This window comes from Ostrea edulis, chromosome 2 (assembly GCF_947568905.1).
Source record: "Ostrea edulis chromosome 2, xbOstEdul1.1, whole genome shotgun sequence".
Classification (NCBI taxonomy): domain Eukaryota; kingdom Metazoa; phylum Mollusca; class Bivalvia; order Ostreida; family Ostreidae; genus Ostrea; species Ostrea edulis.
In genome coordinates, this window is record NC_079165.1 from 76479081 (window position 1) to 76492135 (window position 13055).

Consider the following 13055-nt stretch of genomic DNA (forward strand, 5'->3'; position numbering starts at 1 on the left):
TGCAGATATTTATTGAGACAGGATACATTCCACATCAATGTGATAGCATTTTAAACATCCGATTGTAAATCAACATCATTAACATTACAGGCAGGAAAGATTAGAGAAATGTCATAAAATCTTACATTTGTCTCTGTAACCAATAACAATACATATCAATGTGTCCGTGTGGTGAAGGAGGTCAATGAAATGCACTTTAAAATCCCAGTCTAATTTGGAAATTTAGATAAAGAAAAATACTTGAAATATACATGTATATTGGCATTGCTCCGAAACTTTAAACTTTCACTGCTCGACTTCGTTTGTTACACCACTTTTGTGGCATCGCTGTATAATTGTTGCTAAATTAGCAAAAAACTATAATTTTGTCTACATATTTGACTGTATTTTGCTATTGTAAAAATACAGGAATCAAAAACAAAATAAAAATTAGAGGCCTATTGAAAAATAGGGCAGGTATGTGGGAGCGTGTTGGGGGTCCTTGAATGTCCCCATGTGGAGGACCAGAAGAAAACATCACTCCTCTTGAAAACCTCACAGAAGATCCTTGCTATTAGGAGATACTGCATAAAGTTATGGTTGACGTAGAGACATTGTATCAATTTTCGGGGATTTATGATCAAAACTTCGTGATCTGGCTAAGTCTGTCTATATATTTGCAAAGTGTTTTTGTCCAAGTCATTTCTTAAAATTGATTGGTGATTCAAATTACATCGAATCATATGTGGTCTCTTTTGAGCATAGGACATTCGTCTTTTCCCTCAAAGCTCCAGCATTCTAGGGTATCTATGTATTGCATCATGGATTTATACTTGACAAACGTATATTATATTCTCATCCTCAACGATTCAAATTATCAAAAATCAGGCCACGATGCTTTGCATATGGCAAGCACAAACACCACTGTACTTTAAACACCAATTCTTCATTCGAGAATCAAATCAAGGCCCTAGTTTCGTTGCATATACTAACCAATCATACCGATTGTTAGACCGTTCTTGGTACACTGATTTTGACTACGGATAACTCCGTTTAACTGATCAAGATATAGGGCTCACGGCGGATGTGACCGGTCCACAGAGGATGCTTACTCTTCCTAGGCACCCGCTCTCACCTCTGGTGTGTCCAGGGGTCCGTGTTTGCTCAACTCTCTATGGCCCATGGGACTCTTGTTTTGGGTTGTCTTTTCTAAATTAAAATCTACAATTGGGCTATCAGACATTGTTTGTGTGTTGTTCAGCTCACCGTCGACTTCTTCCCCAGAACCACAAGCCAATTTCAACCACACTTGACCAAAATCATCCTTTGGTTAAGGGCTTTGAAGTTGTTAGAATGAAGAACCTGATCCCACCTCTGGTGTGTCCCGGGGTCCGTGTTTGCTCACCTGATTGATCACTGTTCCTTATCTTAACCTTCCTTACTAGGTTTACATATAATGTGCATGTAACTCATTCTGAGCTATGCATTCATGTCATGTATAATAAATGTAGATATGGAGCTACATGTATTACTGATGTACATGTATATCGGATATCCACCTTATCTTTTTATCTAGTTTTCATGAGATATAAGCTCAAGTAAGCTTTCTGATCTTGAGTTGTCTAGAGTCCGTCTGTCTATACAAATCTTCTTCTCAAGAAACTCTGAGCTGGGAAAATACACTGGGCTATCCTTAAGAGTGTGGATTCCAAATTGTTCAAATCATGATCTTGGGGATAGGGAAGGGCCACAATTGGGGATCACAGTTTTACATGGAAATAGGGAACAAATCAAAAGAACTTCTCAACAACATTAAGACCATGATTAGTGATAGTGATAGTGATTAGTGATAGTGATTAGTGATGCAAGTATCCCCAGGAAATGCACTTCCAAAGTGTAGATTCAAATTTGTTTATTTTGTAGCCCCTGGGGTAAGGTGGAACCTACACGTTTTTTAAAATATTCCATCTTCTCAACAGATAGATCATGATTAATATTTTTGCAATTATAGGATTTAATCCTCGGTACCTCACAGCACCTCTTTTCGTGATAGGAGGGTTTGACTATTTTTACACTCTTTTGATGTAATTGGTCATCCGCACCAAATTTTGATTATTTCCCAGGTTCCTTTGCATTTGAATTCTGTTTGGACTTATTTCTGAGTATGTTTTCACACCGTCAACCGTAATGACTACACAGTTCAACAGACAAAGACGTTCATTTGACAACTCCAAAGAAAAATAAATAAATAAATGATTCAACAATGATACAAAATGGCTAGGGAAAATCCTGTCTCTGACTATAAAGTCTATAATGATAATAATGGTAATACACCAACCCCCAACCCCAACCCAGGGTAGAGACAAGTTATCCTACCTAACCTAGAAGGGGCGGTATCTACGAAAAAGGAAACCGCTGTTTAAATTATATATACATATACTCGTATATATCTATTTAACTCCTAACTTTTAGGTTTTAGGGTCTACAATAATTTAACCGGAGCCATCAGAGAAAGACAAAGACTGGTGCAACTTGGTAAATACCTACAAGGCCTCAATCTAAAGTGAGATATTTACAGCAAGTTAATGCTCTCTAAGTCCCCCCAATCGACTAACGAAAATCAGAGTATTTAATATACTAAAATGATACAATAGAAAATCCAAATCCTAACTCAGAATATATTGAATAGAATACTGAGGATATGAACTTTATCCGTATTTTAGTACCACCTATAGATGTTCAATCATGTACTTCCGGATAATTATCCATTGAAAATTAAGGTTACTAACGTTAAAGATTGTTTTGATGATCATTGAACACGTGGGTTTTTGCAAGAACTGTCAAATAAGAGTTACGTGGAAATAAGCAACTAAATGAAGGTAGAACAATATCAAAGACGGGTAAATATATAAAATAAAGTATAAATAATATACATATAAATTCATCCCTGCTACACTGTTAATAGACAATCGTTCTTGGGTACTGTGAATCAATTTTGTTTAAATTAATGACCCGGGAGTATAATGCAACCACAATATAGATACAAGCTTTACATGAGAATGTATAGGGAAAAACATTGAAATTCTTTTTCTCAAGGCTAACACGGATATGATTAGTCACAATGATATGCAAACATCTTCAGGTACATGTGCATATTCAAGTGTTTTCAAAACATGCCCCTCTAGGGTAATATGCGACCGCAATAGCAGATCAGTTTGATTGATAATGAATATTATTATATTTTCATGTAAAATACCCGAATCTGATAGGTCGAGAAGCATTTGAAAAAAACATATTGTTACCCTCTGAGAACAGAAAGCACGCGCTCCAGGGTGATAGTATCTAGCAAAGGGTAACAGTACTTGACAACGGGTGATATTATAAAAAATTGTCACTTGCGTCAAATTTATGCGGGCACGGTTCGCCGTAGATTGTTAGACGACGTCGTTTGAGCGTTTGTAATAAACGCGAATACCCGCATCGAAATATGAAATATCGCATTACAGTGATTGATCAAATTTTTTTTCTGCTTTGTTGTTTATATAACATTCAGAATAATAAAACAAATATTGCATGTAGTTGAGGGTAACATTGAAAATTTTCACCCCGAGAAAACCATTGTCAACCTCGGTTACGCCTCGGTTGACAATGGTTTCTCGAGGGGTGAAAATTTTCAATGTTACCCTCAACTATATGCAATATTTATATACGAGAACATCTTTAAAACTCTTATTCGCAAGACCATGATTAGTCTTATCAATATGGAAGAATTCTCAGGTATCGCTGATTTGAGCTCTTTCAAATAAATGCCCCAAGGGTAGATTTGTGTCACGATATGGATTTTAAGTTTTACATGGGAAGATATGAGAATATGAATGCAAGGTGAAGATAACGAACAGTGATCAATCTCATAACTCCTACAAGCAATACAAAATAGATAGTTGGGCAAATACGAACCCCTGGACACACCAGAGGTGGGATCAGGTGCCTAGGAGGAGTAAGCATCCCCTGTTGACCGGTCACACCCGCCGTGATATATATTTTGAAAAACCACTGGCCATGATAGATCTAGTTTGCATGCATTCCAATGAAGTGGGTAATTATACTCGTTATCCCTGGGACTAGGGTAGGGCTACATAGGGATTCAAAGTTGTACATGAGAATATCTAGGGGATTCTGAAATATTCCTTTCAAGACTAGCAGGAAAAGATTAAATCATATCAATGTGCAGACATTCCCAAGTTGTATGATTTCAGGTTTCCCCCTCAAATTATGGGCCATTGGGTTAGTGCGGGGATAAAATCAGGGATAAAATTTTACATGATACAGTATGTAAATTTAGAGGAATTTTTAAAAAGAATCTTATAATGTTATAAAATTCTATAATGAGGCATCCTTGTGTTGAGTGCATTCAAGATAGGTGAAGTCATGTCTTAAGGCACATGTACATGCATGTAATCATTAAAGTAATCATTTATTGACATCATGCTTAATTAAAACAACACAGGTGACAACAACTTTGTAACGTCATAATGAAGGAGGTACACCTTTGTTCGATTTATTCTTACACGTTATTGTTAAACATCCATACAACATGTTGTGATGTACAACTTCCTTAAGTCATGATGATATATGATTACTAGCGTACATGTAACTTGCGTATCAGCAGTTTCAAAATGCAAGTCGCATAGCTGTGAAGGAGGGTTATTTTCAGTATTATGATCATATATCAAAACATAATTACAGTGGATTCTTCGGAAAATCACCTAAAGAGCCGGTTTTGGTAGTATAAGTATATTCCAATGTCATACATAAGTCATTTCAAAAACATTTCCATTTATTCTATCTCGAGTTGCACAAATATCTCGTAAATACAGAGTAACGAAAACAACTTACTCAATTGTTTGCTTATTGCAAAATATTGTTTTTGAACAGAATATCAATATCATATTTTACTCTTACATGATTTTGCATACGTATAGTGAAGACTTTATTTATATGCTTCAAAATTACGTTTATCAATGTGGGTTTTTTTCAGTCACAATCCTCTGACTGTTCATTGTTTCGTTTTATTTCTGGATAAATGTACCTGCCTTTCCACTGGAATAAAAAGATATATTATACATAAACGTAAATATAACCAATTAGATATGTCTAAGTTATTTTAGGGGTTGTTCATAATTGACTTTGTTCATTATCTGAATTACTTCATGTTTCCACTGTTGAAGCATTCAACCCAGGCATATTTATTCCGTAAGCTGTCTTTTCGTTTTTTTTATAATTTTCGTAGTTTATATTTTCCAGGAATAGGGAATATCTGCATCAGTTTTATCTTTACTTGTATGTGGTATTGATTAATAAGACATACTATACCATTCAATAACATTGTCCGTTTATTCGGTTTTTTCTTTCACTTAATCATTACAAATACATTTTTTATTGCTGTTTTCTTCCAGGATTCAAAATCATCAGATGATTCCCCCCTCCTTTATTCTATCCATACCGATCACGATAAATGTCGAATGGCGTTTCCGAGGATGATAATCTTACAGAAAATTAATGTAATCGACGTTTTACAATATTTTCTCTATCTTCCCATTATAAACATCATTCGTAATTGTACCACTATGTATTCAACCATCTTTGAAAAAAAAAAGTTTCAAGAAATATCTTTAAACTACCAACACTACTCTTGTCATTAACATTAATATAACAATTAAGATCACCATATAATATAATATTGTCCAAAGTCACGGTAGTGCGTTTTATCCATGCAATTACTGTCTTAAACATGTCAAATGATTCATGATATATAGAGAATAAAATGTTCGATTGTCCATGTGACGAAGAGACGCATCTGCAGTATATAATTTTCTATACAGATCTAAAATGGTGCTTAAAAATTGGAACAACAAAATTAAAACATACATTTGTTCAATTGTAGTGAAATTTCTGTGACTGTATGAGTGTAGAAGTTTCTATTTTGTATGTCTGTTAGCTTCTTTATATCTATATTTCCAAAAAAGCAACCAACAAAAACCTGCTGTATATATACATGTTGATTGTCTACGCAATATTAGAAAAATATGATTCAAATGAACGCAGTTCATTCTCCCATATGAATCGTAAAAATCATTTTTATGTGCATTCCAGTATAAAATAGGCTAACAATAGTTTGTCAGACATAATGCATATCTTTGTATATACATTGATTGTATCTTAAACATTTCTACTCAATCTGCTCATTCAAGATTGAACCGATTGCGTGCTTGTTAAGTTCAATGTTAAAGCACTTTCCCTGATATTACTACTTCTGAAATGAGGTATTGATGTACACATCAACAGGCGTTGACATCGGAGGGTTGTGGGGTGAAGTCGGGTCTTCGTCATCATCGTCTGTAGAAAAAAATGATTTTATATTAGTCACTAGAATCCACATCAAGGACCCACATAGTTCAAATTAATATCGACTTTGATATTGAAGGCTAAGAATTCAAACAAGACTATCGTGAGTCACAACGCTCATCAGAGTCAGTATACTCATTTAGTCATAATTAATATGCTCCATTTCACAAATTGTCTACTACCTATAGTTAATTGATTAATTCATTTACAAACTAAAATGATGTTTCTTCAAAAACTACAAATAACTGAAACTTAGCTAACATGCTGTATAACTATACCCATAGAAGTGGATTTTAGCGAGACACACATTTAGCAATTTTTTTGTACATATTTAGCAAGATCTAATTTTAGGGGATTTATAATTCCAGGAAAGACAACTATTACCTCCGATATGGAATAGATACTAACGATATTCAATTTTAGCGATCTCATCACTCTTGCTAATAATACCAAAATCAAATATTTGCTAGAATTCTGCTTATACGGTATTACTGATACATTTTTTTTTTTATATTACTCTTAATATTATTATTTGAAAATAAGATAGTTCCATAAAAATTCATGAAATCCTAGAGATCATAGTGCTCTCTTCGCAACCAAAAGACTCGCGTCAAACCTAAGACGTTTAAAGGGAAAGGTCAGGTATAAGATATTTCTAGTGAAATGAATAAACTAAAGTATGTTGTATACAACCATCATATATCTTATCTTATAATGTCATCTAAAGCCATAAAACTTGGTTAAGTTATATGGTCAGTGTTAATTCTCCTGCAAGCGCATGGAGGCTGTCATGATAGCATCTCCGTGACGTCAGTAAACCCCTTTGTAAACTGAACTGCAGATGGTTACAACTAAACAAGAATGGCACGATAAAATAACCTTGGAATTGTTCCATATAAAGCTATAAAATATGGTCAATGTTAATTCTCCTACAAGCGCATGGAGGCTGTTATGATATCATCTACATGACGTCAGCAAACCCCTTTGTAAACTGACCTGCAGATGGTTACAACTAAACAAGAATGGCACAATAAAATAACCTTGGAATTGTTCCATATACATTTGAGCCTGAATATGCGGAAGAATTACTTGAAAACATCACTGATGATGCATCAAATGCAGTTATCCCCACATTAGTGTAAAAGTGTTCCTGTGGACAGTGTGAGGACATGCCCACTGCAGAGGAATGCATTTGTTGTAAACAATCTGATTACACAGTAGGGAATATGGGGTGATCCAGTGTATAACTGACCATGAACAATTTGATTTATTGATTCTGAACCCAGATGTTCTCGCAGTTCCATTTATTCAAATAATGATGTACAAAAGCCAGCAAGGATGTGTACCAGAACAGTTATCTAACAAGTAAGATTGTACACAAAAGTTTCATAAAACAACTTCCCATTCTTCAAATTAGTTATCCATTGCTTGCACAGATCTTCATTTGGATGCAGCGTCTTTAGCAGGATTTGGTATCACAAAGAAAGGTGTCATGCACTGTCCTTGCTAATGTGTGTAATTAAAGACTTGACGAGCTGGTATTCATTAGAAACAGATTACTGTTAATTTTCCTAGAGAACTGATAAGAACTGTGAAAGGGGTTTGCTGACGTAGCAGAGTATTTGAAAGTGATCGGGATGCTGGGATAAAACCTGATGATAAGCTACATATTTAACTCTAAAAAGTGAAGAACATCAAAATGGCAGCCTGTATGATTTTTTCAAACTCTGCTTTTTTAATCAGTGATTAGTGGACAATTATGTATATGTTGAGGATACTAGAATGGTTAATATAATTGTTATGGTAAACCGCATTACTTCTACTCTTTTTTTTCTCTTTTTGCCCGACCTTTCCCTTTAACAGTTAGTGACTGCCAAACATTTTATGATCCCATATTTGGTAGACAAGAGTCATTTTTCATTCCCTGCTTTCGTCTCCTGGTGTCTTTTTTGTTTGTATATGTGAGAGTACAAGATGCTTAAAGTAGTGTATTTGCAGGTTATGTTTTGACACCTCAACCCAAAAATCCCAGTGTAACAGGACCCTACCAAGCATTCTGCAATTCATGCCACCCATTATTTAGTTCGACACGTATCTGATATTACACATATAGGATTGGAAGCAACATGTATTTCGGATAACATTGCAATAGATCACTTAAAACTGATGACTCCTCTGCATTAGTGAAGAATTATCGAATGGGACATTAAACAACATACAATCAAAACCTTTATCATAGAGATTCAATCACTCGAGTCATAACAGGAATATGTTTGAAACGGTTCAATACATTTGAATTGCAAAAGATCAATGTATGCACCCAGGAGTACATGAGCCGAGTTGCATGGGGTACATTGTAAAGTCAGGAATGATGTAACATATTTATAATTGTGAAGAACTAATTTCAGTTTTAAACTTTTCGAGTTACTGTCCGGAAACCATAGTTGTCTGAAGTTTTCAATCTATTTTCGGTCACTGTGACCTTGACCTTTGACCCCTTTTCTCCAAAATCAATATGGGCCTTGCTTTGCTGGTATCCAACAATATATCTAAGTTTCATTTGATTCAATTTAAGAAATGTCGAGTTATCCTCCGGAAACCAATATTTTTTGGAATTTTTAATCTATTTTCGGTGACTGTAACCTTGAATTTGACTTATTTTCTCCAAAATCAACAGAGATCTTCCTTACCTGGTACATATAAATATATCTTTCAGTATCATTTGATTCGAATTTAAACTTTCTGAGTTATCATCCGGAAACCAAATATTTTTGAAATTTTCATTCTATATTCGGTAACTGCGAGCTTGACCTTTGACCATTTTTCTCCAAAATCAATAGGGATATTTCTTACCTGGTACCCAACAATATATCCAAGTTTCATTGGATTATATTTTAAACTTTTCGAGTTATCATCTGGAAACCAATTGTGGACGCCCGCCCGCCCGCCCGCCCGCATCACCAAACCAATAGCCGAGTTCAATTTCGTTGCAACTCGACTAAAAAAGTTAATTGCTTTAACATCAGACCCTCGGTTAGATACACCATAAATCAGTAATGATATAAAACAATGTATAATAGAAGAAGGAATTAACAATCTATCCAAGCAATGAGTGTCTAGACTATGTCTCTGTTAAGATCCTCTTCCCGTAATTCTAAAGTGAAATTTTACATCATTTTTGTATTGTAAAGAACCGTACTACTCCATTTCATCAAACTTGAGTAACTGTTTTACCTATGTATGTAGCAAACTTATTGGAAGTCGACCCTGTGGTTCTTCAGAATTTTAGAACATCTATTACTCAGTCTAACAAAGAATGTAAATAATATGCCACTTTAAAGCGGTGATTCGCGATTAATGAAAACGTGGATTCATCAATAGCTATGACTACAAAATTAATTACTATGATAGTTAATAGTGTATCAATTACATATATGCAAAGTGAAGATAACGAACAGTGATCAATCTCATAACTCCTACAAGCAATACAAAATAGATAGTTGGGCAAACACGGACCCCTGGACACACCAGAGGTGGGATCAGGTGCCTAGGAGGAGTAAGCATCCCCTGTTGACCGGTCACACATGTTTAAAAACGATTTGATGTTTGACTATTTGTTGCACGTAATCATGGGGTAAAACTATAAGAATGGAATGAATAAACATACCTTGTTTATCGGTAACAGTTGAAAGTTTCTCATATTTATTTTCAACACTGGATCCTTGTATGCTCTCGTACGTTTGCCTATAATAATACCTTGTTGTAAATAACCAAAAACATTGTGGACTAGAAAAAGAGACAAATTGAAACAGGGCCATGTAATATTCTCACATCAATATTAGATATGTTATTTTGATCTTGTCTTTTGACCTTGAAACCCTAGTTCTGTAGGCGTTTCCCCCACAATTGTCTACCATGCATTTATTGTGACGTATTGGAGTAAGCAAACCCCATGATCTTAATTTCAATTTATCCTTGTAACCCTTTTCTTTTGACCTCAAGTATACAATTTTAATCCATTATCATTGTCAACTTTAATATTGACTATGAAAGTAGTCGACTGAAATTTTCCACGGATAAATACGATAGCAATAACTTTGGCATAATTGAATTTGTGTGGGCAATGTTCGTGGATTGTTGAGATTTTACATCACATTGCATGGGTATGATTTCTATCTATAGGAACTTTATATCAATCAAGTGTTTGCTATGGTTTGAAGTTCATGGAATAGTGGTACCAAGGAAAAATGATCCTCAAAAACATCTATTGATTCCACATTAGCCAAGGTATCAGACGACTGTATATTGATACATCTGTCAATGATGTGCTTTTAACCGCACAATAAAACATACATTTATAAGAAGTAACTTAAAAACAAATGGATTTTATGGCCATGTGATCATTGTATTCAATACATTTCAAATGAATAAACAGACAGGATGATTGCTACAGGGGTTAAAAGTACAAACATAAGTATGGGAGAGGGAACGAAATAGAGAAAGAAAGAACCCTATTGGTGTTTAATCTTACCTTTCTTCGCTTCCTAGTTGATCTGTATAAAAAAGAAAATGGTGGTCAACATAATTTACAATTGTTATATATATATATATATATATATATATATATATATATATATCTCACTGACTGCGTTTTAATCAGTCTCAATGATAAAAACAACAACTACACAACCTTTAATGGACAGGCCTTCGTACTGATGAACATTGTCTCTCTCTGTCACTTCTTCATAAAGGCTTCTGAAAGATAGAAATTATGTTTTTGTACATTATGGCATGTTGACTCCAAATGGTTTTTAGTTGAAGGAACCTTAAATTTCTCTATCTGTATGTCTGTCAGTCTGGTTAATCAGTTTATTGCAAATCGTATGACGTCACAGGAAGGTGGATTTACTTCAAAACAATAAAAAATAATTCATAAAAACTCAGAAATGCAAAATGACAGATATAGATTTATGTACTAAAACGTGAATGAAATGTGAAGAAAACGAACATAGATTAATCTCATAACTCCTATAAGCAATACAAATTAGAGAGTTGGACAAACACAGACCCCTAGATAATACCAGAGGTGGGCTTATGTACCTAGGAGAATAAACATCCCATGTCAACCCATCACACCCGCCGCGAGTACTACGTCTTGATCAAGTAAACAAAGTTTTCCATAGTCAAAATCAGTGTGCCAAGAACGGTCCAACAATCGGTATGAAACACATCAGCCAGCACTTGACCCAATGATAGTTTGTATTGGCAAACTGGATTGCTATAACGACAATGTAATTTGCAAAATGTTGACTTTAAACGAGACTGTTGACACCCTTGTACCATCAACTTGTTTGTCAGTGGACTGCCTCGAATTAAAAACTGATCATACGCAAAACAAGCTCTTGTATATTGAATCAGTTGAGAGATATATACACCATATACAGGTGATAATGGAATATTGCTACATAGATATGGGAAGTTGACGACGGAGAAGTGAATTCATCCCGTTTGTCATAAAGTTGCGTTGTTAGTTTGCCGTTAATATCTACATTCAATAAAATATCCAAGTATGAGGATAGATCGAATCGACATATGAATGAAAATTATTATTTTATATATCTAAATGCCGCATTGAAGATCACAGTAAGAGTGTTTTTTTCTTCTCACGTAGAAGTTTTTGAATAAATTCTGCTTAATACGAATATAAAACAGGTCAGCTAATAAGTGAGCACAATTTAAGCTCATAGTAATTCCAACAGGCTGTTGCAAGACCTGATCACCAATGACTACGAAAATATTGTCAATGAGGAACTCCAGCATATTTTTTTTAATTTCAGTTCACATTTTCACCACAAATTCCTGATGTCCCTTGTCATGACTATCCATTGTTGAGATTTGAACCAGAAACTTCTTCACCAAAGGCTGTTTTGTTTCAAGCGTGATATAAATTGATTGAGTGCACTAGGTTTTAAGACGTTGAACAGTGTACAAACTAACAATAAACTTTGATTATTTGTGCTTTCAGGAATGCTAGTATGTTGGAAATGTACATTAAACCACAAATTGACTACAATCGTGTTTAAAGATATTCCATGGAAAAGTGTTTATTATTATAGCTGCCATTTACCTTTCTCTCTGTATATTTTGTTCTGAAAATATAAACATGAAATATTTGTCAAAGTAAAATGTCTAAATTTTTATTAAATGAAAATACAGAAACTCATTACTGTGCTACAACATATGTCAGAAATGGTATTAATAAAATGTGGGATTTTGAAACATTCTAAAGAACTTTTAGTAAATTTGAAATCGCAAAACTTTTCCTAAATCCACAGCATCAAGACATGATTTTTTCAACGCCTTACACCACCATTCTTCAAGATAAATTAAAAAACTAGACTTTTTGATATAATTGGTAGTTACTTCCTCAACAAAATTGGAAAAAGGAAATATTCGTATCTGTTGGAAAACTTGATCACCATAGACTACGAAGATATCGTAAATAAGGAACTGCAGCCTATATTTTTTATTTCAAATTCAGGGTGCTTGTGCGTGAATTAAGAGTAATATTTTACAAAGTATTTTTTGGATGACTGATAACTAGATGAAAGGCGAAGATATGAATATTTCCATTTTCCATTTTTGTTAAAGAAGTAACTTTCTATGATATC

General features: G+C 34.4%; 1 protein-coding gene across 1 annotated transcript in view; it reads right to left on the reverse strand.

The window, feature by feature from the left end:
• Positions 1–12607: 12607 nt before the first annotated feature.
• The window catches only part of LOC125681398 (B-cell receptor CD22-like), a 32965-nt gene continuing 32517 nt past the window's right edge, over positions 12608–13055 (reverse strand). Inside the window, exon 14 of the mRNA XM_048921466.2 lies at positions 12608–12615. Within this exon, the coding sequence (XP_048777423.2) occupies positions 12608–12615 (8 nt within the window). The remainder of the gene's footprint in view (positions 12616–13055) is intronic.